This window comes from Epinephelus lanceolatus, chromosome 10 (genome assembly GCF_041903045.1).
Source record: "Epinephelus lanceolatus isolate andai-2023 chromosome 10, ASM4190304v1, whole genome shotgun sequence".
In the NCBI taxonomy this organism is placed as follows: domain Eukaryota; kingdom Metazoa; phylum Chordata; class Actinopteri; order Perciformes; family Serranidae; genus Epinephelus; species Epinephelus lanceolatus.
In genome coordinates this window covers 16,309,110-16,335,572 of record NC_135743.1, presented here as the reverse complement: position 1 = coordinate 16,335,572, position 26,463 = coordinate 16,309,110, and the positions used below count along the sequence as shown (strand labels likewise).

General features: G+C 41.1%; 1 protein-coding gene across 1 annotated transcript; it reads right to left on the bottom strand.

Annotated features, from left to right (window-relative positions):
• Positions 1–13,324: 13,324 nt before the first annotated feature.
• On the bottom strand, positions 13,325–25,812 carry gnl1 (guanine nucleotide binding protein-like 1). The gene is made up of 12 exons (XM_033641153.2): positions 25,604–25,812; positions 24,362–24,509; positions 22,993–23,129; positions 22,719–22,870; positions 19,264–19,335; positions 18,605–18,797; positions 18,305–18,403; positions 17,229–17,411; positions 16,833–17,011; positions 16,384–16,570; positions 14,491–14,631; positions 13,325–14,380 (listed from the first exon to the last, which is right to left on the bottom strand). The coding sequence occupies exons 1-12, from the start codon at positions 25,674–25,676 to the stop codon at positions 14,115–14,117; spliced, it is 1,830 nt and encodes a 609-aa protein (XP_033497044.1). The 5' UTR covers positions 25,677–25,812; the 3' UTR covers positions 13,325–14,114.
• Positions 25,813–26,463: the final 651 nt, after the last annotated feature.

The following is a 26,463-nucleotide window of genomic DNA, read 5'->3' as shown; positions in this document are numbered from 1 at the left end:
CCATGTTTTTGAAATTAGAGGCTTTAAAATGTTCCAGGACAAACACGAGTGTGTGTGTGTTAATGATTGTTTTTAAAGTGTGTTTTTACCATATATTCATTATGATGATAAAAAATGAAAGAAAGATAAATTAAAAAGTAATACAACATATGGAAATAAAATACATAGCTGCAGGCGCTGTGTGCTTATGCACACAAATACAACATATTTTCTATTTGTTGATCAATTCTCATGAATTTCTGCTTTTTATCTTGACTTATTTTCTGTGTCTGCTCCTGCTCCATTCAGGCCACATTTACCCCAGCCCACCCCTCCACTGCACCCTCCCTCCCTCCCTCGCTCCCTCAGTGTCTTTGTGTTTATAAAGACTTTAGCTGGACTTTCATATGGCCTGGCCTCATTCTCTCTGCATATCATTAACATTCTCTCACCACTTTTCAATTCAAAGCTAAACCAAACCAAAACACTCCTCTCTCTCCTCTTGTGTTTAATGGTTAAGCCTCCATACTTCAGTGCTGTACATAAAAACTAATCTTAGCAGAGTTTTTTTTCTCTGTTTAGCTGCGCTGCGTTCATGATTTATTAATGTTTCCTGGTTATCTGTTTCATACAGGCGTTGATTTTTTATCTAAACCTTGTTCTCCAATAATGCTAAACAAGTAAAAAGGGTGATGAGCTTAAGCTGAAATGAAAGGGATGATGAAGAAATCATTGTGGATATTCAAGAGTGATTATCCATGACGTTCACTGATTCCCAGAAATTATCCTGCTGATGAGTGCAGTAATTCTTAGCTCTCTCTCCACAGAGCCGTTCCCTTCTCTTTTCAGCCCTTTCTGTGGTGCAGATCGTCCAACTGGCTCTGCTTTGTTCGTTGTCCCGGCAACTGCAAATCCCCTGGCAGAAATTATGACCTTTTTCACTATTATTTCTTTTCTACCCTGTGCCTCCTCTCTCCTATTCTTTGTGTATCTCACTTTCTTTTTGCCCTGATCTCTATTTTAATATTTCTTTTTTTTTCTTCACAAAATATGTTTCGTTCCTCCGTAGAGTTTTAGTTTGTTGTCACTAAACCTCCTTTTCTCCCTCCTCCCTTTCTACTCATTCTCGCTTTGAGTGAAAACCAGTGGAGCATAAAAAGCAGGTCTGATCCTGTGAGGAATTCACTGAGAGAGAGAGTGAGAAAGGGAGACAAACAGAGTGAGAAAGATAGAAGTTCAAGTTGTATTGCACTTATGAGTCAGCAAGGACACCAAAGCACTCTGTGTGATAGGTAAGGAAAGATAAAGAGAAGGAGAAAGAATGAGTTGCCCGAAACATCAATGGTCTGTCAAAAAGAAGAAAGAAGGTTTTCAAAAGAGAGGAGTGTGTTAGAAGTTAAAAGAAAGTCCTTACTTTTTAAAAAAGGTTATTGAATTCAGCAGAAAATTACCATTTTCATTCCGCGTTTCTATTCATGAGGGATGACAGATGATCTATTGCCTGTCATTTTGACTGCATAGTCTGAATTTATCACTTCTCTTACATCACTATAGTAAAAAAAACACCCACAAACATCTGAATTAGAAATGGAAGTGTTCAACTCAAAGGCATGGTACAACACACACACACACACACACACACACACACACACACACACACACACACACACAAGCGGGCTGTCCACCCCCTGTCATGGACTGACAGCTGTGCAAGGCTGCAGGGTTCAGACAACACAGATCATTTGCAGAATGTGAAGCTTGCAGTATGTTGGGAACCGGCGTAAAACCACATACCAAGCATACTACCCTCTGAAACTTCTCCACCAGGCTTTTTCACTGGAAATATCCAAAACCAATAAATGTCTGATTTGCAATGGTCAACGAAACCTCGAGAGAGCCCCACGGCTCCTTTTACCACAAAATACCATCTTTTTTTCACATGCATGTCTGACTTGAGGTCCGGGTTTGACTTAAACACACATGTATGCATGTGTGAGAGTGTGCATAGTATGTCTGTGTAAATGTACAACTCTCCATGCACCTCTGTGTTCCCCCCTAATGTCTGTTTACCATGACTTGTCTGTGCTCTGTCAGTTTTCGTGTCACAGGCCCGGGGCAGGTTGTATTTGATTGGCCCCTGGAGAGGATCTGGGACTGGTGGAGGTGTCAGGGGGTCATAGGGTCAGTGTCTGCCTCAGAGGGAGGTTCTTGGGTGGGGGTCAGAGTGGGCGTCAGTTTTGGAGTTCTCTTTTTAGGTGCCCGGTGAAGAAAACAGTTGCGTCAGCTCCTCTCACTTTCCACAGAGTTCTCTGACTAGTCTCTATTCGCTTGCTGTTGTTTTTGTATTTTTGGATTCAAGATTCTTTTTGTACTTTCTCAACAAGGTGGTGTGAACCTATACTAGCCGCTCTGTGAGGCTGCTCTTAGGCACAGTGATGCTTTAAAGGTCCAGTGTGTAGGATTTAGGGGAATATAGTGGCCTACATGGAATATAATATATAAAGTAGGTTTTCTTTAGTGTATAATCACCTGAAAATAAGCATTGTTAAGTTTTTGTTCCCTCAGAATGAGCCGTTTACCTACATAGGAGCAGGTCCTTGTCCATGGAGATCCCCATGTTGCACTGCCATGTTTCAACAGTAGCCCATGATGGACAAACCAAACACTGGCTTTAGATAGGGCCATTTCTGTTTTTGCATCCGCCACAAGAAAAAACACTGACTTTTTGACATGAAATTGCTTTATTTAGTGTTTTTTATCACTGGATCTGTTTGTTTTGGAGAGGAACAGACTTTGAAGGATAATTCAGCTTCCAGTAAAAACGTCCTGAACATCTGGATCTGAAGTTGTCAGAAAAGATGAGCAACCATTAGCAGGTGCTGGGCTAGCAGCCCATCTCCATCATGCCAAAAAGAAACACTGATTTGTAATGTGAAACTGATTTATTCAGTGTTTCACTGGCTGTAATCATAAGGTTCATTTGTTTTGGAGACAATGGGACCTCTGCAGATAATTCAGCTTCTGATAAAAACCCCTGAACAATGAACACTAAAGGAAATCTAACCGGGAGAAGTTTCAGCTGGTTGCAATATGAAATCCTCACCACTAGATGCCACTAAATGTCCCTAAAACTCATGCACTGTTCCTTTAAGCTAAAAGTCTTGACATCACCAAAGTTGGATACATTGTCTGGGAACCATGAATGTTTGTCCAAAATTTTGTGGCAATCCATCCAAAAGTTGGTGAGACATTTTAGTCTGGACCAAAGCACTGGCCCACATTGTCTTCCTAGTACGTCATGGTCTTTGTTTAAAGTGTTATCACTCTGTCAACAAAGACCTCACTGCAGATAAAGCGCCCTCTTATGTTTGTATTTTGTGTTTTTAATGATCTTGTAAGAGGAAATGAAAATATTTTTTGCCTTTGAAACCAAACGTCGCTTATACACACAGGAAAGCAACAGATTCATTACTGGATGACACCACGCAGACTCTCTCAAAGGCACTCAAGTATCTGGTGGATAAATCCGATCCTGCCTGGAGTGTCCTTGTGATCATGCAGCTAGATGTGTGTGAAGTGTGATGAGCTCAGTGTTGTCAGGGGAATGTGGGGGGGAGAGAGAGGGTGAGGTGGGAGGGAGGCTAAGGGGAGGTGGGACTGTTGGGTGTTGGTGTGTTGGGGGGAAGATGACCCCTCACACAGTCAGGAGTCCCTGGAGACCCTCTCAGCTGTAGCTGCGCACTTGTGCCTCCTCTTCCTCATGGCTGGAGGTGGAGGAGGGAGGGGGGGATGCAGACTCTTTTTGGGTGTCAGGTTCCCCCCCCCCCCCTTAGAAATCCCCTCTGTACACATGAACACACACACACACACACACACACACACACACACACTCTGTGACAGTGTGGAGGACTAACAGCCTGCGCTATGGCATTTGGGAGGCTCCTCTACAACTGTCGCCCTCTGTTCAAACTGCACCCCTCTAGGATTTTACTTCCCCTTTTCCTCAGCCCTTCCCTCCCTCCTCTCCTCTCCTCACCTGTCTGAGCCAGCCGTTGAATGAATGGTCTCCCTTTCTTCTCCAATCTCTCTGTGCTGCTAACAATAGAGCTTTGGGAATCATTCACTGTAACCTCCTTCGGATGTGCTCTGATCTTCTTTGTCTGGCTCTCCACCCGACTGTCTTTACCAATTACATGTTTAGCCTTCCCACACCCCTGGTGTTTAGCTCAAACAGTAGTTTAACTTGGCTGATTGCTGCCTCATACAGCTATGTCATGTTCCCAGGGCTCTGTGTGTGTGTGTGTATGTGTGTGTGTGTGTGTAAAGACATATAATTATAGCTATCCTTTAATTATTTTAATTAATATTCAAATTGGACAAAGCCCAAGGGAGAAACAAAACTCAGCTAATATACCAAAGCAATTCTGAACGCTTTGCCTAAGGACTTTATCGCCATGGTAACCCAAGTCTGATCTCGTCTCCACTGCTGGATCTCACACTCCCTCTCTCTCTCTCTCTCTTTTTTTTTTTTTAAACTTTCAGGCAGACTGTTGCTGGCTCCTTCCAGTGAGAGTGAATGTTGTGGCGGATTGGAAGCCGCTGAGGACGGGGTGGAGTGGATGAGGTGGGTGGTGGAGGGGACTCAGAGGGGTGCGAATGAGTGCCATTGCAATCCAGTGAGAGGTGGTGCTAAAAATACCTATTGACACATGGGCTCCGACTCACAAACAGGGTCACAGACAAACACACAAGCCGGTGACCAAAGAGGTCTCATTCATGCACCACCAGGCAGAGAAACACACACTTACAACACATCAGTGGAACAATTAAAATACATAAAGCCGCCACTATTTACAGTATAACTGAACTGTAAAATACTGAGGCCCTCTGAGTTTACATTGGCAATGCTTTGTATTTTGGAGAGCTCTGTGTCAAACAGAGAGCAGGCCCTTTCCACACTCAAGCACAAGTCCTCTGAACAAACAAACCCAGCTGCCATATTGTGACCCTCTGCGGGAGGAATATGGGAAAGCTGCTCTGTACACATTGTGTTGAATGCTCGCTGTGGCAAATATTGTTCCTGAGTTTACCTCACGGTGACATGCTGCTGGGATAGTTTGCCAAGCACTGATCACCTGTTTTTTTGTGTTTGGTCAACTTACAGAGGGATTATCACAAAATATGGGTGTGGTGTTCACCTGGGTCACTTCCTCTGTGATGTGTTTATACCACCCATTATAGATAAGTTAAATTTCTCCTGTCTACACATTTGGAAACATCTGACCTGAAGGGACTATAAAATCAGGTTTGTGCCTAAATATTACAATCCCTTTTTTAAATTTATTTCTGTAATGATTATTTGTATAGGGGCATGTATGTACCACAAAACGATGCCACACATGCTGCATTTATAGCCTAAGCTTATTTGCAATGCTCGTCCTTAGATAGTCCTTTGAATACATAAAACTCAACATAAAAGACACAAGAGCCAAAGCACAAGCTTAACAATAAACATTAAGAGCACAAAAACTCAGAGCTCAACAAAATCAAAGGTCTTGACAGTTTATCAGTGGTTGAGGATGTACTCAGATATTTTATACTTCCATAAAACATGCAATAAAACAATCTAAATAAACTCAATTACAAGTAAACAAAGCTTAAGCATACGTAAAGAGGCAAATCATGCAGGTTCTGCATAAAAATGTGGTTGATACATTATTAGATATGATAGTATTTGATTATCTCAGATGCATGAATGTATAAGATGCATTTTGCTGTTGTAGCTGGTTGAGGTGCAGCTTCTGACGACTTTAATGTTGTCAAAGAGTTTAGTGGTTCCTAAGCAAGATAAATGTAAGGAGGTCTTCAGATGATTTATAGAGTTGGAAAGGAAGTTCTTTACACAAAATTGTATTTTTGTACCTTTTGTACCTTTGTAGTGGATAATATCACCTCTATTCTAAGGGGTCACAGGCCAAAAAGTTTGGGGACCTATAATTTAATCTTCAGCAGTGCATTCTGTTTAAGAAACTCATGACATGTTATAAAAGATAAATAAAAGAAAATGTATTACAGTCTGAAATATAAGGGCATAAATGGAAATACTAAAGTATACAAACCTCAAAACTGTACTTATTGTGTAAAATGTACTCAGTTATTTTCCACCATTGCAGGCGATGGTAGTGGAAACCAACTTAAGAAGGAGCCGAGGAGGGGGTGTCCAATCTTCAGAGCCGAGGCCGCGTCACCCCTAGCAGTGCTGGAGCACCAGGACGCTGACTGGAGGGACAACTGCCCGAGCTGTAAATCAGTGTGTGTGTGTGTGTGTGTGTGTGTGTGTGTGTGTGTGTGTGGTCTCTGTATATCAGTGAAAAGCAAGCGACTCTGCTTACATAGTAAAAATATGGATTTCTGGCACAACTTCACCTCTTTCCAAAGTGCATGGAGAGGGGAAATTATCTGAAAGGACTAAAACTCTAGCAACATTTGTAGAGCAAGCAAAAAGTCTGTTTGCTGCAGGTATGAAAGCTGATCTGTGATCTGTGTACACAACAGAAATTAACCCTCATCAGTGGTGGAAACTAAGTACATTTACTCAAGCACTGTACTTAAAGGGACAGTTCACCCCAAAATCAAAAATACGTGCTTCTCCTCTTTCCTACAGAGCTATTTATTAATCTAGATTGTTCTGGTGTGAGGTACAGTGTTGGAGATATCGGCTGTAGTGATGTCTGCCTTCTCTCAATTATAATGGAACTAGATGTAGTGGGAAAAAAACAGCACATTTGCAAGATTCAACAGCAATGTTCCTTTCTAGAAGTCATGACCTGGTTACTCAAGATAATCCACAGACCTTGTTGTGAGCAGTTTCATGTAGGAACTATTTTCTCTCTATTGAACTACACCTGCAAAGTGAGTCACTGCATAAAAGGAAACTAGCTAATGTTACAGCTAAGCCATGGAGGACGCCATTGGGTGGGTGTAGTTATGTAGAAGGAGAAGAGTTCCTACATGAAACTGCTCACAAGGTCTGTGGATTATCTTGAGTAACCAGATCAGGGTTTCTGGAAAGAGACATTGCTGTTGAATTTTGCAAATGTATTTTTTCAGCGCTTTGAGCACCACAAGCCGAGTGCCATCTAGTTCTATTATATTTGAAAGAAGACAGACATTTCCGCAACTGCCACCTCAACCATCTAGATTAATAAATAGCTCTACAGGTAAGAGGAAAATATGTATGCTTGATTTTGGGGGTGAACTGTTTCTTTAAAAATAATTAAAGAGAGTTTAACTTCAAGATACTTATACTTTGTTTGCATGTGTTGCCACTTTTAATTATTCTTCACTGCAGTTCAGAGGGAAATATTTCACTTTTTTCTCCTCTACATTTACTTAACAGCCGGAATTATTAGTTTGTTTTATTTTCAGATGAAGATTTTACATAAAAAGCCCATAAGTCTATAAAACACAATAAAGATTAAACCATCACCTCAAAACTTCTCAGATCAAACTGAGGCAAAGGTTACAGATAAGCCTCCAAAAATGAAAACAGATTTGCGTTGCAGAACTTTTTTAATCATCTCACGACCCCTCTGTTTTATCTTGTGACCGTTAGAAAGGATCTGACCCCTCATTGGGGATTCACTGTACTAAACCTGGCTGTATATAAAGTAGTTTAAACTAGCTTCACCTCTACCAGCTGCAGCACTAAAATCCTGCTTAGGCATTGTTACATTATTGTTAACAATCCAATAATGTCATATGTAATAATATATCAGTCACAGTGGACATTTTACTGCAGAATAAGTGCTTTTACTTTTGATACTTAAAGTAGATTTATGTGGTAACACTTCAGTACTTCAGTAAAAGGTCTGAATACTTCCACCCTCATGATATTTTGTGACCCACCTTTTCTGTAGGTGATAAAACTGAACGTGGTTTAAATATCATGTAACACGTACTATATGAACACACTATTAACACCACAAATGAGAAGCCTGTGCACAATCAGCTTGGTGCACCTGACTATTAACTGCAACAGAGACTCATACTAATGCTTGCTTTGATAGCCCTCTAGTGACCACAGAGGTGTACCTGCCAGCTGAGATGTAGAACTATAATTTACTATAATGAGAGTAACTGCAGTTTGGTTGTTTCTGCAAAACCATCTGGGACATTTGATTTTAGTTTTGTCTTAAAAGAAAATGCTAACACTTACTTGTGGCTATTGTTGTTCTCCCTCAGCCAGATTGCTTTTTTACAAATTTCCCACTCACTCTCTCTCACCTGCATGTGTGTGTGTGCATGTGTGAGTGTGCGTGTCTGCGGCGCCCAGGGGACCGTATAACACCAGCCTAATGAATTTTTCTGCTCTGCTTATGCTCCGGCTCTCTTATGAAACCAATTCATTACTCCCCAGCTGAGGTCACGAAGGGAGCAAGAATGGGGCAAATAAGGGAGAGGGGATGGGGGTTAACAGTCCCCACAACAACCTGATTGCGTCATGAGAAAGCTATCCAAGACACCCCCTCCCCCCAAAAAAGAAAAGATCATATTCAAACCACATGGGCATTTTAGGCGTGACTAATGCTGGCAGCAAAGACATTTAAGACAGCAGAATTTAATTAACAGTTTTGAAATTTATGGTGTCATGCTCCAGTAAATCTAGGGTCTTTGTCTGGCTGTAATTACTGCCATACAGGTTTGAGGGCCACAACATAGTTAGAGCTCTAGCTGGGGAAATTAAGCAGCTCATGGCTCCGGCTGCGAATCGGAAACAATTCCAGATGATTCCTCTCTTCCCTCCTCTGAGTTTATCTAGTCAGCAAATAGCATCTGCGAGTAGGCTACCATACAAGTTGGCACTGAATCCAAATTATGCAAGATGAGGGGATTTTCCACCCACTTCCATCCCGTAAATAATGATTATGGCAGTTCTCTGTGGTGATTATCATCATACCGTCTCAGCTCGCTCATGAATGGTACCCAATGGGTCACGATATACATAATGAGATAATAGCTGCAGCCAGATTTACTCTGACAAGAGGATTGGATCGGTGTCAAGAGTGGGAATAATTTGACAAACACTGTCAATACTGTCACCCCATAATGAATGACGACTGGTGACAGACAGTACTCAAATGAGACATAAATCTCAAGAGTATGTTCCACATTTTTAACACATGACTGTGGAAGTCATTTTATTAGAGGCTGGGAGAGGTGATAATTTATTCCATATGCTTTACATTTAATAAAAGCAGTGACGCAGCGGGCAATGCTTAGAGGTATGTTGTATTGTTTGAGCCACTGTCTTCCTCCCATGCACATCCGGTTTTATTAAATGTAGTCATGTAAGACACACAGTGGAATAAAAAATGAAAATTGGAAGTGCTTTGATAAACAAACATTATAATAAAAGCAGACTCTCAATTTATCCCACTGCAGCATCTTTTCAAGAGACTGTTGATTCTCCACTTCACTCTTGAGGGGTTTAGCTGCCTCTTATGAGGCAAATAAATCATATGAAGTGTTTTTCCAGCATTGCTTACAATAAAATACACCAATCAGCCACAACATTAAAACCACTGACAGGTGAAGTGATTAACATTGATTCTTTCATTACAATGCAATGTTCTGCCACTTTACACGCAACACCCAAGCACCTTTGCAGACAAAGTACACCCACTCATGGCAACGGCATCACCCAATGGCAGTGGCCCCCCGCAGGACAATGCATCATGTCATGAAGAATGTGAAAAAGGGCTTAAGGTATCGACCGGACCCCAGATCACAATCCAATACAGCATCTGTGGGACATGCTGGTCCTCCAGAGCCAAATTCAATCCGCGGTGGGGCCTCCTTGGATTGATCTTGGTTCTCTGGAGGTGTCCTGTTGTGTCTGGCACCAGAGCAATGGCGGCAGATCCCTTGAGTCCTGTAGGTTGCACGGTAGGGTACCAGCATGTACCACAGATACTAGCTCAGATTTGGATCTGGGGAATTGAAGGCCAGAGTGACATGTTGAGTTCTTGTAACATTCCTCAGCAGTTTTTGCAGTATGGCATGGTACATTGTCTTGCTGGAGGGACTGCCACTGGGGAGTGTCATAGCCATGAGAGGGTGGACTTGATTTGCAACTGTATTTGGCTGGGTGGTGAATTTCAGGTGGCATCCACATGAATGCCAGGACCAAAGGTTTCCCAGCAGAACACTGGTAAATGGTAAATGGACCTGCATGTGTATAGCACCTTTCTAGTCATCGACCACTCAAAGCGATTTTTACGCTACGAGTCACATTCACACACACATTCATACACTGGTGGCCGAGACTACCATACAAGACCTGCTACTCAGTTCTTAACTCACAGACACACCGATCTCAGCAATTTGGGCTTCAGTATCTTGCTCAAGGATACTTCGACATGCTGACAGGAGGAGCCGAGGATCGAACCGCTGATCTTCCGATTGGTGGACAACCCGCTCTACTGATGACTAATGTTATCTACGTTACCTCTCAGCGGTTTTAATGTTGCAGCTGATCTGTGTATGTGATCCTTTTTAATAATTTTCTTCAACACGATCTACACTGGCTCTGTAGAGGCTCATAGGTTTTAATACTACACTGTGCATCCATCCATTTATTATCCTCCACACAGTTAAGGTTGGAGTCTATCCCATAATGCATTGGGCAAAAGGCAGGCTGGTCACCACAGTGCCTCCATAATGCACAAATATTTAGCATAACAGTAGTGTTACCTGTAATTAAACAGCCCCATTTGCAAATAATTATACAATGAGAGCTCAAGCTTGCTAATTATTTAAACTATTCCTTAATGATTTTGTGGTTGGGTACATTTTACTTCATTTCATGCTATCTGCCTCAAATATTGCCAATTAAGTAGTTTGGAGGGACTTTAATTAGATCTGAGTATGGTGCAGCAGTATCAGCAAATCTCATCATAGTAATTATCTGTCTTTGGTAAAAAAGAAGTCCCCTAACTAATTACAAGACAACTTTAACCATAAAGCATTAACATCTCATTGAGAATAAATTTGTAACTGTCTATTTGGCATTCAAGCAGTGTACAAAGTGTAATTAGTCTGACAAAGCTCATCCAAACATGTCTGAGCTGTCCACTTTGATCTCTCCTCTCCACATCCCCTCTAAATTGTTGTCATAACATTCAGTGGACAACTTCACACGTGATCTGCTCTCAGTCTAATTATGTGCATTTGAAATGGGCGGGAGATGGCATGGTATGTGTGTTGTTTCAATAAAACAAGAAGTCATGGAGGGTTTGTAATTCAAAGATCTTTGCCTAACAAGATACTAATAATCTTCATGTAATATCGCACACAGATTACAAGCAAATATCTTAAAATAAAATACAAAAACAGTCACTGACATCTGTATGGTTTGGAGGATTATTTTCTTTTATTGCAGAAAGCAGTCCAGTCATTAGGCGTACTAGGAATGAAATGAGGAATGCAGCAAATAGCCTGAACACACCTCAAGCCTTCACACTACATTCTCTGGACACTGTCAGTTTTAATATTTCAAAAAATAATAATGATAGTAACATAGTCACATCAACACAACTAAAAATCTGTTGTGTTTCTAACAGCATGGTAGTGTTGAGTAACTGCTTTACACTGTACCAATGGTAGAAATGACTGCATGTGGCTGCAGTGTGATGTATTACACAGTAACACAGCACTGTGCTGTAGAGTTCCCTCAGTGAAACACATTAACGAGGTTCAACAACAGCACACAATAATACAGCACTCAGGATTGTAGCGGGGCCATCACACAGTAAGAGAGAGAGACAGACCGGTCAAACAGCAAAACTGTCAGTTTTTCTAGTTTCAACAGAAAATGAGATGAAAACATGGTGTTGATGAACACTGAGAATTGTCTGCAGCAGGTGTCGTAACAGAATTACAAGATCTGATCTTGTAATTGGGCACTGCGTCAAAGTTACAGTTCATAAAACACAGGTGGAGTGTGTAATGGTATTTATAATGATGGACAGATGGTGACTATAATGGCCAGTCTCTCTTTGTGTGTGGTTAAAGGAATAGCTTGACATTTTGATGAATACACTATTTCAATTTCATGCAAATAGTTACATGAGTTTATCTAAAATTAACTAATTAACTCACTTATTAACACAATATGTCTTGTTTATTTAATTCATACATACAAAGCAAAAGCATAAAACCACACACTGTGGTTTTCCAGGGGGTATGTGCTGGATTATTTCTTGGCTGGGGGCTGTAACTTCCTGGAGTCTAAAGCCAGGAAGTGTCATTCTTACACTTGGTTTTTGTACAGCTTAAAAAAACAAGATAATAATGTGGTAATTAGTGAGCTTTAGAGACCCTAGTGGGCAGTTGTTGTTGCCAGTTTCCTTCTGTTTCCAGTGTTTATGCTAAAGGAATACTTCACCCCTCCCCACCCCAAAACATCACCATTTGGATAACAATTACTCGCCGCATGTTACCTTGAATTATCATGAATTGAAATTAACGTGGACCAAGTTTAGCAACAGCAAAACTTATGTTAAAACATGTGTTTACAAACTCACACAACTTGTGCAGTATAATCAAAGTCTTAGCATTTTAGTTGTGTGCTCAATACTTCCCAAACACATGCAATTCACTAAAATATCTCATGCACAGCCAAGTATCAGAGTATGTGTTTGAACTCTGCTCACACAAAGCTCATATGCTGTGTGCCCAGGTATGTTCAGAGCACGCTATTCATAGGCGGAACTGTTTTATATTATAATATCTTAGCAAATATTCATGTGTTTGGGAAGTACTGAACATAAATGAAATTTCGATCATTCTGCACAAGTTGTTTGAGAGTTTGATGTTTTGATATATAGTTTTGTTGATGTTAAATATGGACTCCGATGACTTCAGTTCATGAGTAATGTATGGCTTTTTTGTAAATTTCCATTCACCATGAGGTCATGTGAGAAAAGGTGAAGTATCATTTACGCTTATCTTACTTCTCCAGTCCGCAACTTCATATTTACCAGACTGACTCAAGCATGGCATCTATCTTCTCATCTTACTCTTGGGAAGAAAGCGGATTTCTCAAAATGTCAAACTATTCCTGCAATTGATTGTTCAGCAGTCTCTGTTGCATCAGACCCACTGTACTTCCAATTAGCACATAAGTTCGCTGAATGAGTGTAGCCATCCTGCACTAAACACTGTATATCTCCATCAGCATCTAAGAATGTTTGTAGTAGTTAAAACACTACAAGTTAAATTCCTGAAACAGCCTCGTCCAGCAATACAGGATCCAACACCTCTCCCCTCCCCCATCCCAAACTTTTTGTTAAATTTCCTGCTGAATGTATAGAACCACACCAAATAAAAAAATCACTCTCAAATACAGTTTTTTCTAAATCAAAACCAAATTCTGATGAATGAACCTTTAACAGAGCCGTAATACTGGTAACTGCAAAACCATGTGTGAAATGTTGGTTTTATTCATTCCACTGGTCTAATATCTCCCATCCCCACACCCTATAACCAAAGTTGTGACAAACTATGGGCTATAAAGAAGATTTAGAGTTGTGGTCTTAAATCTCCAGCTGCTCTGAGAACCAAATGGCTGCTCCAGTGAATGACATCATATCGACAGTGCATCCGATTTGTTTTATCATCCTTTCCTGAACTTTGGCATCTCAGCTGTGAAGTCACTTATTAATAAAGAGATTGAAAACCAGTAGGTTGATTATTCCAGGCTGAGGAAAGTTACTTTGTTCATTTGTGTCTGAAAACTACATGCAAAAAAAAAAAAGCTTAAATCAAACCAAACGAAACCCATTCCTAAAAGCAACACTAAAGAACAAGCTTCATGGATGAACAAGCAGAGCAGAGGCACAGCATGGAATACATGAATACGCTCTGTATATTATAGGGAGAAGGAAACAGGGTGAATTAATTATAACAGATCATGTTAATGTACAGAGAAGGTAATGGTATGAGGAGTGGAGATGTGAGAAAAACAAATGAGACGGAATGCAAAATTAGGGGAGAGAAAGGAATGAGAAGTGCACTGAAGTAAACAGGGGAGAAGTCAGGGAACAACTTAGGTTTTCCAGCTTGTCTCGTTATCACTCGCACTCATTTTCCCGAAGGACATTGTACATGTTGACAGTGAAGCCAGATGGCTTATCTTCTGTCCGCCTTGGATGTCCAAACCCCTCATCTTCATCATCTCCATCCTCATCATCATCTGCATCTCGGTCTCTCTCTTCCTCTGGCTCAGTGCTGGACTCTCCGTCATCATCATCATCCCTCTCTCCCGTTCCTTCCTCCTCTGTTGTCCTCCCTTGCAGAGCCATAATCTCTGGCAGGTCTGGGTGATTTTCCCAGTGCTCTGAAGACCATAAATAATCCAAAAAGTAAATTAATTCCACCCACATGCCATTTTGACCTTTCAAATACATTTAAAGTTGAAATGATGAGTCATGGAAGAGCCTCTTTTACCTCTCAGGCAGCTATAGCCAGGTGGTCTTAGGCAGAGGCACAATCTGCCATCAATTGCCAACCGCAGGAGACTGTTAGCTGCACGGTAAACGTCGTTGCGAGCAGCTTTTGCTGTCTTATAGCCTCTCCTCTCTGCCCATGCTAAAGAACAAAACGACAGATTGAAAAGAGAGAGAAATGACAAGTGTTAGTGACAGTATAACACATAATGGTATTAGCTATAATTAAGGGAAAAGTTGATATTCTTGTTTTTGTAACAGCAGGGATGCAAACTCATCAGGGGTGAAATAAATGTAACAAAATTATCTTACTGCTACAAAAGTGATGTGAGGGTCAGTTGAGGGCACTGCCAAAAGCCAGGTCCAAAATTGTATGAGTGCATTGCATCCACAATAACATGCCTCGGTAAAACAAAACCACAATATACAAAACAACTGACAAAGCAAATGGAAAACACAGCTCATGCCATGTTTTGGTCGAGAGAAAGAGAAACAGAGACAGAGAGACAATCCTTATTTCTTTTTCTTGGCCTGTACTATTGTCTCAGGTGGACACTTTCTTTGTTTTGCAGCATGCTCGAGCCTGGCTTTTCTTCCTCCTCAGCTGCTGCCCTCTTGCTCTCCTGAGCATTTGGCAGACATACTCAATTAATGTCCATAGCTGCCTCAAGCTTCAGCCAGCTCCAGCTCCACTTGCATTTCACACCTGCCTCAATCTGCTGTACTAGCAGCCGCTAGCTCTTCCCTAACTGTCTCATTCTGAAATGGAACCAGATGATGAACATTCAATTCACACAGCGTAGTAAAAGTTAAGTCATACTGTGCCAACCATCTAGCATTTACTCACACAATATTGTCATTATGACATTTTCTAAAACAGCAACTGCTATTTGGTCAAATAAAAAACAGGGCTTAGAAATGGTGTTTGTAAACTGATAACCATTAAAACTAAACGATCAGCTGTCACAAGGTAATTTCAATTCAGCATCTGTTGTGTTCAGTGTGTTTGGCATTTCCCCCCTCCTTCTCAAGCAACACAATCAGGCTACTGTGACAAGAATTCAATGCAACTACATTATGAGTAAAGTAGGTCCATTTTAGCTAAATGTCTACACTGTTGTCTCACATTCCAAAATAAATGCAAAAGCAAGTTGTTTCATTACATCATGGTTATAGCCTTTCTACTATCATCTCAGCATAAAGAAAATTGGACTATCAGGGGGACACTTTGGCTGAGGGGCACAATTTATGTTAGAAACATCTGCAAAATGCTAATGTCAGTAACGTTATACAAGTGGACTTTGGAATAACAAGTGCACTAGCTAACATTAGACACCATGGAAATACCGTTAACATCTTATATTACATCTTAATTGTGATGTTTAACGTTTGCTAAATCAAAACAACTTCACCTTATTAGGCTAATTAACAGTCCCAAGCTTGGCACATCGTTATAGAAGCCATTATCTTAATGCTACTGTAAGAGATTCTTACCTTAAGGTATGTGGGCGGTCAAACAAAGTGACCTCTCAGAGATGGCCCTTTTCAGCCTTCACTCTTCTCAGATGCATTACAGTTGCCAAGCACAGAGACCAGGATTTTTTTTTGACAACTTTGAAGGCGTTGTTTTGATTTCATCGCCTGTGACTCTGTCCTCACAGACCCAGACACCCTCCTCTCCTTTTCACTTGTTAATGGTAAAGACTTTACCATTTAATATTTTATCAAAAATATGCCATGACTTGGGTGCCTATTTAGGGGAAGTTGGACATTTGCCTTTCAATATTTTGCTGCACTGACCTAGTGGTGATGTAGGGGAGTAACTGTGTTACTTCAGCAACTCTTAAAAGCTCCATTAAATTACATGGTGAGGTGTCACAGAGAATCGACTTACCCTCGCACACATCCCAGGCAGTCCAGCTGAGCTCTTCCGACCCCTGGTTTACTTCATGGGGTTTGTTCTCCAACAAAGAGGGATGTTTGAGCTTCAGCACAGAGAGGAAAGGGGTCCTTTCACACAGATAACCAACTGAGCTGTAGGGCTCCTGCAGCTGAGACACTGGGTAGATGCCTGCCAGAATCTAGAGAAAATAAAACAAAATGCAAAATATAATACAAGCAGGAGCAAGAAAAAGATCAATAAGAAAAATCAAAGAGAGGTCCAAATTTTTTAAATTGCATTAACATAATATCCAAAAACTGAGCAATTGAAAAATAACAAGAGGTAAGGAATAAAATCAATAATCCATCTTCCCAGAGGTATGTGTGCTCTTCACAATTCAGTTTCTATTGAGCCTAAACAGGCACGTAAACACAACTCAAGTAACAAAACTGAGGCTGTACCTGCAGCTGTTTATTGACACGGGAGGGGAAAACCAGTCCAGGGCAGTCACACAGTTTGACTGTTGGGGTGAGGTAGTAGGTCTGGAAGTATTTGGTGTGGCCTGGGGTTCGGGACACGCTCACCACCTTCCTTCCCACCAGGCTGTTTATGACAGATGACTTACCAACATTCGGAAAGCCTGCAGGAAAAAAAGAGAGAGGTTTTAAAAATCAATCTTTAATATCTACAAATTACATTCTCGATTTGGTCTGCTTATGCTAACCTCACGTCGTCCAGGGTGTTAGAGAGAAAGGGGTTTAGTGTTTTGATGCAATTATCTTAGAAAAGTAAAAGGAAAAAAAAGATTCGATCTTGAGAAAATATCCCCATTTCTCCGTGAAAACTCAAATGCATACCTATGCAGCCCAGTGTGAGAACCCCATCTTTGTACAGCTCCTGGGATGGGCTGCTCATTTCCATAGCGCTGTCACTTTGATGCTCCATCAGCACAGACTCCGCTCCTTCATCTGGCCGCTCTCCATCCAGAGGCTCGGCAACAGCATCTCTCTGAATTTTATGCTCCCAGCTGGATAGGTCAACTTTGAAAACAAAAGGTTAAAACTTAGATCCCCAATCAAACTGCACTACCTTTTCAGTTGGAGCCTGGCCCGATCAGACAGAGTGCTTTTTGCTGATTGTTGTACCTTATTTTAAACTGTTGCTAGGGCAACCACCAAATGATGCTGTGAAGTAAGATCCCAGATCTGTACCTTTAAATCTGCATAAAAATGGACAGGCAGAGGGCACTTCGGGACTGGATGCAGGGAAACAGAGAGCCATGTAGGTCCACAAGACCACAAGTAGACAGCTTTGCCTGGATGATGGTTAGTTCAAGACTGATTTTAGGATGAGTCAGGGATGGTTTAGCATTTTGCTGGTAATCATCATGAGGTTGGTTAAACGTTAGAAAGTAGCTAAGGCTATAAATTGTTTAGATATGTATTGAAGCTAAAGTTAACATGTACGTTACCACTTGTTGCCATCCCACCACAAAAGACCTGCCTCTTAATTCATCTGATTGGACAATGTGGAAAAAACGCCAAAGATGTCAGGTTGTTTTCTACTCTGAGTCAAAGTTTTTTCACTTTGAAATGCTCAGGGCGTTCCTGCATAACCACGTGGCACACAGAGTGGAAGGCAAGGCAAGGCAAGGCAAGTTTATGTATATAACACAATCCGGCAACAAGGCAATTCAAAGTGCTAGAGTAGTAAACGTGAGGCACTCAGCAACGCGAAAACAGCGTGCACAAAACTTCACTCTCATTGAAAACAACTACAAACAGTTAAAACTTTCTCTGTCTGATTGGGGCCTTAAGGCAACACAAATGTGAATTTGCAAAGAGTCAAGTTCACAGAATGAATAACAAGCAGATGTCTGTGTGATTATGACTTTTTTATGAGTATGCAAGATTAAGAGTGGACAGACACCCACCTCTCCCTGCTGTGATCTCCTGACAGGCCTTCAGGATATCTAAAGGACCTCCAGCGTGACTCCAGTCAGCCTTCTTCCTCATCCTCTTCTTCTGGAGCACTACAAGTCGGCAGCAGACAGACAGATGGTTATTCCCATCGCAACAAGAGCCAGCTGGGTTATTCTGGTAATACTGCACTCAAATAAATTTACTGAGTGGCAGGTTTATTTCAATTTCAGTGCCTGTGTGATGTTATCTTTCATGTGTGTTGCTCACTCCTCATTCTATCCCACCACTCCCACTATTCTCCATCTCCTCACCTGTGCTGTAGGGCTGTCCAGGGTGGGAGGTGAAGCAGACTATTTGCAGGTGGGGGAACTGGGAGGTCATGTAGTGTTTCCAGGCAATCACCAGCGGGGGAGGACACAGGTCGGCTTTGTTCAACACCAGGACCACCTGCTTCCCTAGATCTCCTGTGATGTAGTGGTACAGGGCTGGAGGGAACTGCAGCACCTGGGGGGGTTTAAATGAGGATAGACCTTATTAAAATAGTGATTATGGCCTTCTCAACAAATAAACCACAAGATCATATCCTTATTAATAGGAACAAGACGAGATGTGCTGCTTTTAATGAAACATTAATACTGGAAACGCTAAATAGAGAAAGTGAATTCACTTCTCATTAAATATATCTGGCTTGAAAGTTAGCATAAGTATGTCAGAAGCTCATGTTTTATAATTAGGACCAAAGAAGTGGGTTTAATTTTAACTTAGATTCAACTAAGAAGTACTGATTTGACACTGACACACCTAGAACACAGAAACACTTTAGTTGCAACCATTTTGCCTCAGTTTATCCTCAGTTTTGAAAATCGAAAATGAGTTAGGTTAATACTAAGGTGTAAAGATAAATAATAAACACCGGATACTCAGATGGAGGTTGACTGTGTCTCCATCTAGTGGTCACCAGATCACCTACCGGGTGCCTGATGTCCACAATGAGCAGGATGACATCTGACATCTCCAACACTCTCCACAGCTGCCTCCATGTCTGAAGAAAGAAAAAAATGAGTGGGCGATTTTTAATATCATCAAAACAAAGTAACGTCTGTGAACTCACAATTTATTATCTCATTCAGCTAAACAGCATATTAGGAAACAACCATAAAAGACAATGATTTATCAAAAGTACTCTAAGATGATATTTATTATTGTAATGCCCTATTCTAATACTATAAAACTAAAATCAGCTTCTTCGTATATGTGTTATTTTTCCATCATTTCGATCCTCAGCTTCACTTAAAAAGCCATCATCTCTCAATTACTGAGAGTCACTTATTACACCAGCAGCTGCTTCTGCTGTGATGTGCCTCCTGAGCTCAGCCCACGCTCTGAAATTAAATGATTGGCAGGGTTTCTGATTTTGAAAAATTGTGTTACCATTTTCACAGCCTGAAAACGAGCAAAACTGAGCAACATCGCAGCGTGTGAGGTACGATGGTACTTTGTCCCTGATGGAAAATAACAGACAACACACAGGCAGGTCATAAAATTCTCACAGACCACCACATGATCCAACTCTACCACAATTAAATATTCAGCTCATTGTACGTCCTGGAGTTAGACGCTGGATAAAAGCCTCAACAGTTACGTCTTTATTACACAGTCTGCTGGGTAATCATCAGTTTACAGGCAACTCAAAAACAATCAGGATTACTCCATGATGTTATTGTTGTCAAAGGGTTTAACAGGATTCATTAATACTCATTTTGAGCAGAAAAGGTACTGGCAATCTGAGCTTTTAAAACCTGGATCTCATATGCAGTAATAAAAATGGTTCTCTGGCTACATGCTGAACCCACTGCTCTCAGCTGAAGAAAACAATTAATCTTGAGGGCAAAAAGAGCCAAAAGCGAGTGTGTACACAAGAGGATGTTACTATACGAACTAATCCTGGTTCAACAGATAATTGGTGAGGTCTGACCTTTATTGCTGGGGCATTTAATACAGAGAATGGCATGAATTTTGTCTTCTTGCAAGGACAAAAACTAGGAAATTATGTGAACTGGAGCATTAAATATACAGTAGTAACAGTCATGTTTCTGGCAATGTGCGAAATTCCACCAATCCGACAATGATCTTGGGAAGGTTTCATCTTTCTCTGAGTTATAGCTTTCTAACAATCTGCTGAAACTTGTAAAACAAAAAGTTAAGCTCCATTATTCACCATGCCCCATGTCTAGGCACATAACTGTCTACTTTTCAAAACAAAATGAAAATAAATACACTGTTCAAAAACATTTAGGGAACACTTCGTCACAGTATAACAACAAGTCAGCTAAACTTCAGGGATATCAATCTGTCCATTTAGCAAGCTTGAGTGATTGTGAACCAGTTTCACCTGCTTTGGTGCAAATGAAAGTGACAACAGGTGCGATGGAGAGGCAAAAGCAAGACAATACCCAAACAGGGAATAATTTTGCATGTGGTGGTCACAGACAGTTGCTCTCTCCTTATCCTTCCTGACTGATATTTCTCTACTTTTGTGTTCTGCTAGTGTCTTTGTCACTACTGGTAGCATGAGGCGGTACCTGCAGCCCAATCAGGTTGCACGGGTAGTCCAGCTCCTCTGGGATGGCATATCCATACGTAAAGGTTGCAAGAAGGTTTGCTGTGTCTCACAGTCTCAAGGGCATGGAGGAGATATCAGGAGACTGCCCGTTTCATGAGGAGAGCTGCACAGGGCCGTAGGAGGGCATCAACCTAGCAGCAGGACCAGTATCTGCTCCTTTGTGTGAGGAGGAACAGGAGGAGCACTGCCAGCGCCCTACAGAATGACCTCCAGCAGGCTACTGGTGTGCATGTTTCTAACGTAACTGTCAGAAATGGATTCCATGAGGGTGGCATGAGGGCCACACGTTCTCTAGTCGGACCTGTGTTCACAGCCCAGCATCATGCAGCTCAAATGGCATTCCCCACAGAACACCAGAATTGGCAGGTCTGCCACTGGCGCCCTGTTCTCTTCACAGATGAGAGCAGGTTCACACTGAGCACATGTGACAGGCATGAAAGAGTCTGGAGTCGCCATGGTAAACATTTTGCTGCCTGCAACATCATCCAGCATGACTGGTTTGGCGGTGGGTCAGTGATGGTCTGGGGAGGCATATCCTTGGAGGGTCACACAAACCTCCATGTCATAGCCAACAATTCCCTGACTGCTGTTAGGTACCAGGATGAGATCCTAAGAGTGATTGTCAGACCTTACACTGGTGCAGTGGGCCCTGGGTTCCTCCTGGTGCAGGACAATGCCCGGCATCAGTGTGTAAGCAGTTCCTGGATGACGACGGCATTGATGCCACTGACTGACCCACTCATTCCCCTGACCTAAATCGCATTGAGCACCTATGGGACGTTATGCATCAGTGCATCCAACGCCACCAAGTACCGCCCCAGACTGTCTAGGAGCTCACTGATGCTCTGATCCAGGTCTGGGAGGAGATCCCCCAGGAGACCATCTGCTGACTCATCAGGACCTAGCATCAGGACTATTGGGCTTTGTCCAGCGTGCATACAGGCATACGACGGCCAAACACACTACTGAGTCACATCCTGAATTACTGTGATAAAATTCATGCAAGTTGGATCAGCCTGTGATTTCAAATCTGTACCTTGATTTTCAGTGTGATTTTTGAATCAAGCCCTCAATGGGTTGATGATTTTGGTTTTCATTGAGCATTGCTACATCATTTTGTTCCCAACAAATTATACAATGTACATCAGTAAAGATTTTTAATTGGAATAATTCATTCATCAAGATCTGATGTGTGATTTAAACATTTGAGCAGTGGAAATAAAGAGGTGAAAGAGTTTCTAGTCCAGCTCTGGCACTTGCTGTCCTTCATACTGTGAAAGATTTCTTCATATAGTTATCTGCTCCAAGGACACCACTGCAGGTGTTTACATTATGTAGCATTCACTGCTACATGAAGCTATATGCTAACGTCAGGCAAACATGTACACTTGCTTGTCAATTTTGTAATTTTATTCCAGATTTCGGGTAATATTCCTGTTGGAACATGTCCAACAATGTCCATGGTTTTATTTCTATGCTTTTATCTGTAATTTTTCATGGTAGAAAGTGTCGCTACACTCCATTACAATCACTACCCAGCTGCAATGCCGATGCAGAGACGCTTCGACAATAAAGACTCAGAAACACTGACCAGTCAGGGCAGACTAGGCTTTTTTGGGAAGGGAGCTTAAAGAGAAACCTCCTAAACTAAGTGTTTCAGACAGGGGTAAATACAGGTGTTCCAGCAAAGACAGTATGAAGAAATATAGTGTTTTTTGACCACTGAATCATGTAAACATGTTCCAGTAGAAACATTAAATACAAGGATGGACTTGATCATGAGCATAATAGGTCCTCTTTACCTCCAGATTGTGCTCAAAGTGGCTGAGAGTGCCAGCTGGGTTTCTGGAGTGCAGGTCGTCCAGGTACTCTCTGTACGACTTCTCCTCTTTCCTCAGCAGGTTCTCTCGTGTCATCTCATAACTCCAGGATGGGCGTCGTGGGAAACCAAGACCTGGCAGTGAATAATTAAGTTTTAGCGTGTCAAGCAGTGACCCACTCCATTAACCTACTCTGCTCATCTGTTTGGCTTATTTTGAGAGTGTCATGTGGAAAGCATTAAAAAAACTGCCAAACCTTTCTCTGAGGGGTAGATGTCATTGATGCTGATCTCATGTTCTTTGTCTGAGACTGGCTGAAGCACCTTCTCCCTGGCCAACTTCTTCCTCTTTTCCACATCCTCTTTACTCTCTTTCTCAAAGTGCAGTCGGAACCTAAAGAGAGGAGACGGACATCAGTAAGGCTACTTCGGTATTTGCCTACGATTAGGTTGATAAAAATTGGTAACTTAAATCACACTCAAAGCATGCATCTGCCAGATGATCTTGATTTAACTAATCTACCAGAACCAACACACTATGAAACAGATGTCTCAGTCAAAGTTAGTTGAGAACATCGACAACACACAGTTTAATGTCTTCTACAGCCAAATAAGAGCTATCCAGGAAGCCATCTCTAATAAAATAAAGTCTATAAAATATAGTGTTGAAAAACTGGCCCCTTTTTCATTTTAACTGCGTGCTCTCACATATAGCTCCAATTAATTATCATACATTAGCAACTTTATTATCAATTCATGCATCCCACTGCTGCTCCAGGCAATGCATCTTAGATGCCACTGACTGTCAGAGAACAGACTGCTAATCCATAATGTGTATTCATCTCAGTGGAACCTTACATCTTTGACAATTACCATTATGTTAATTAAACGGAGAGTTCACCCCCAAATCAAAATACATATTTTTTCTCTTACCTTTAGTGCTATTTATCAATCTACATTGTTTTGGAGTGAGTTGCTGAGTGTTAAGCTATCAGCTATAGAGATGTCTGCCTTCTCTTCAACATAATGGAACTAGATGGCACTTGGCTTGTTATGCTCAAAGCACCAAAGAAATACATTTCAAAAACTCAACAGTAATGTCTTGTATCACCACCCAGAAGGAAGCGTGCATCTACTGCTAACTTACCTAGCACCACTGATCTAGCTAAGGTTACATCTCAGCTAAGGAAGATGCCATTAATGTTCACATCTTGCGCTATCATGAGCACATGCTTCTCATCCATGAGTAGATGCACGCTTCCTTCTGCGCAGTGATAGGGTTGGTGGGTGTAGTTCAATAGACAGAAAATAGTTCCTACATGAATCTACTCAAAACAAGGTCTGTGGATTATCTTGAGTAACAGAGTCATGCTTTCTAGAAAGATACATTGCTGAGTTGAGTTTATCAAATGTATTTTTTGGTGCTTTGTGCACTACAAGCCAGGTGTATTCTTGTTCCATTTTATTCAAGAAAATGCAGACATCTCTACAGCCAATATCTCTGTCTCCAACACTCGACAAAACAATCTAGACTGATGAACAGCAATACAGGTGAGTATTTTTGATTCTGGAGTGAAATGTCCCTTACAGTAAATCAAAGGGATTATTAGTAATGCAGCAACTCACCTGTTAGGATCATATCTACCTTCTCTGCTGAAGGGCTGTTGATTTATCTTCCTAACATCAGTGGTCTCACTGTCTGAGGTGTCTGACTGTCGCTCTCCCCCTCGCTCTACACTGGCATTGCGGCTGCTTGGCCCTGAACCTGTGTCACCTGGAAGTCAGGAACAAAGATCAGTCAGGGACAGTCAAACACCCAGTAACAAAATCCACTTTTACCACTACTATTGAGTGTCACAAATATTGATATGCCTCTAATTAGATGCCCTAAACCGAGTGCAAATCTAGGGGGAAATGTGGCATCTTCACGAGCATAAATGCTGACATCTTTCATTGAAATTAACTGCAAAATGTTTTCAACACAATAAAATAAATAACAGTGATCTTGCACTAATGAAGTTATGGACCACAGCATGATTTGACCTTGGTTAATAACAGGTTGTTTGACACACAAAACAGTCTAGCACTGTTTAATACTTTCTTTATCCAAACTGTTTAAAAAAAAAAAATACATACAAATATATATATACATATATAAAGAAAAGCCTCTCTAAATGTTGGTGGTGAGTAATGTGTGAGAAGACATTGCTTGATTGACACTGCTGGCAGACTGGCCTTGATTTGAAAATGAATCACTGTCTTACAAGTCTCAGAAAGACCTAAAGAAATACTGAGTAAGAAGTAGAAGTAACGTTACTGAGTAAGTACTGAGTGCATGAGTAATATAATATTCCTTCACATTTCAAAAACGTTCAGCAACTCAACAGCTTCGACAGGCACACAATCAGGTGGTTTGGGTAATAAAATTATGTCTGTGCTTGAGTATATTTCAAGCATATGGAAATATTTGAGCCAACGTGTAATCACTGTTAAGTGCTGATTTGAAATTGATATGTAAATGACAGTACACTATACAACGGCCTCTGCTAATTTGACACTCTATCTTGTAATGTTAAAGGATACAAATCAAATTATTGGGCGTTTTGACGCTTCTGTAACAAACCTGCGCTAACGTTACTATGTTAAGACTATTTACACTCCAGTTTTATCACGTTTGCTATCACAGCTAACGTTAGCGAACGGAAAACACGGAGGTCTATTTCACAGTGCTAAAGTGGTCTCATGCTATGCTTGAAAATCTCACTTAACCCATCACAACACAGACACACAATTTGCTGCTTGACCACATTTAGCTAACCGCTAAACTGCTAACGCTAGCATGGTAACGCTAACGGCATATGTAGTTACCTCTCTTTCTCTCCCGTTTGACTTGTAGCTGTTTCTTCTTCTGTTTGTTGCTAAATGGCTTTTTCCGGGGCATAGTTAAAAATAAGGTGGTTAATATTAATAGCTATTTACTGAGTGTTGCTACCTACAGCTTGACACAAGCTTTCTTCTTGACGTTATTTACATGGATGAAGTTTCTCGACTCCTACACTTTTCAGTGACGCCATATCCACTGCAGACCGCAGAGAATGGTGGACGATACCACATTTCGGTGTTCACAAAATGCACAAAATGAGTTAAGATTATTTTGGCTTTATTTAGATGATCTTATTAAAGATTCAGCTTTATGCTAAGTAAACAGCCTTGGTCTGAGTGTCATTATGCGCACGTACCAAGAAAATGTTGGCTAAACTGGCATTAAACCCCCTCCTCTTTAATGGTACAGTCCACTTTTGTAAACACCTCGCAAATTTGCACATTCCAGCAGAGCAGACAGACAAGCCTAAAACTGTCAAAATACCTGGATACACAGCAACATCATTAAGAGTTATGCATAACACAAGCAGTTTGCCTCGTTTTCCAGGAGTTATATATCTAATATATTCTGTTATACAGTTTTTATTGACAAAAATAAAAAGATATTTACATATAATGGGTGCAGAGCTAAAACAACCAGCTGCTCATTTGACAGAAAATAAACCAACTATTTTGATAAATAATTTTTCAATTAATTTTTCTAAGCCAAAATGTCAACAAATCCTTTTGCATACTCTGAAATGTAAATATTTCATATTGAATATTTGGGTTTTGGGCTTCAATCTAAAAGGTCAATTTCATTGCCATTTTCACTATTTTCTGTCATACCAAATGATTCATGAGAA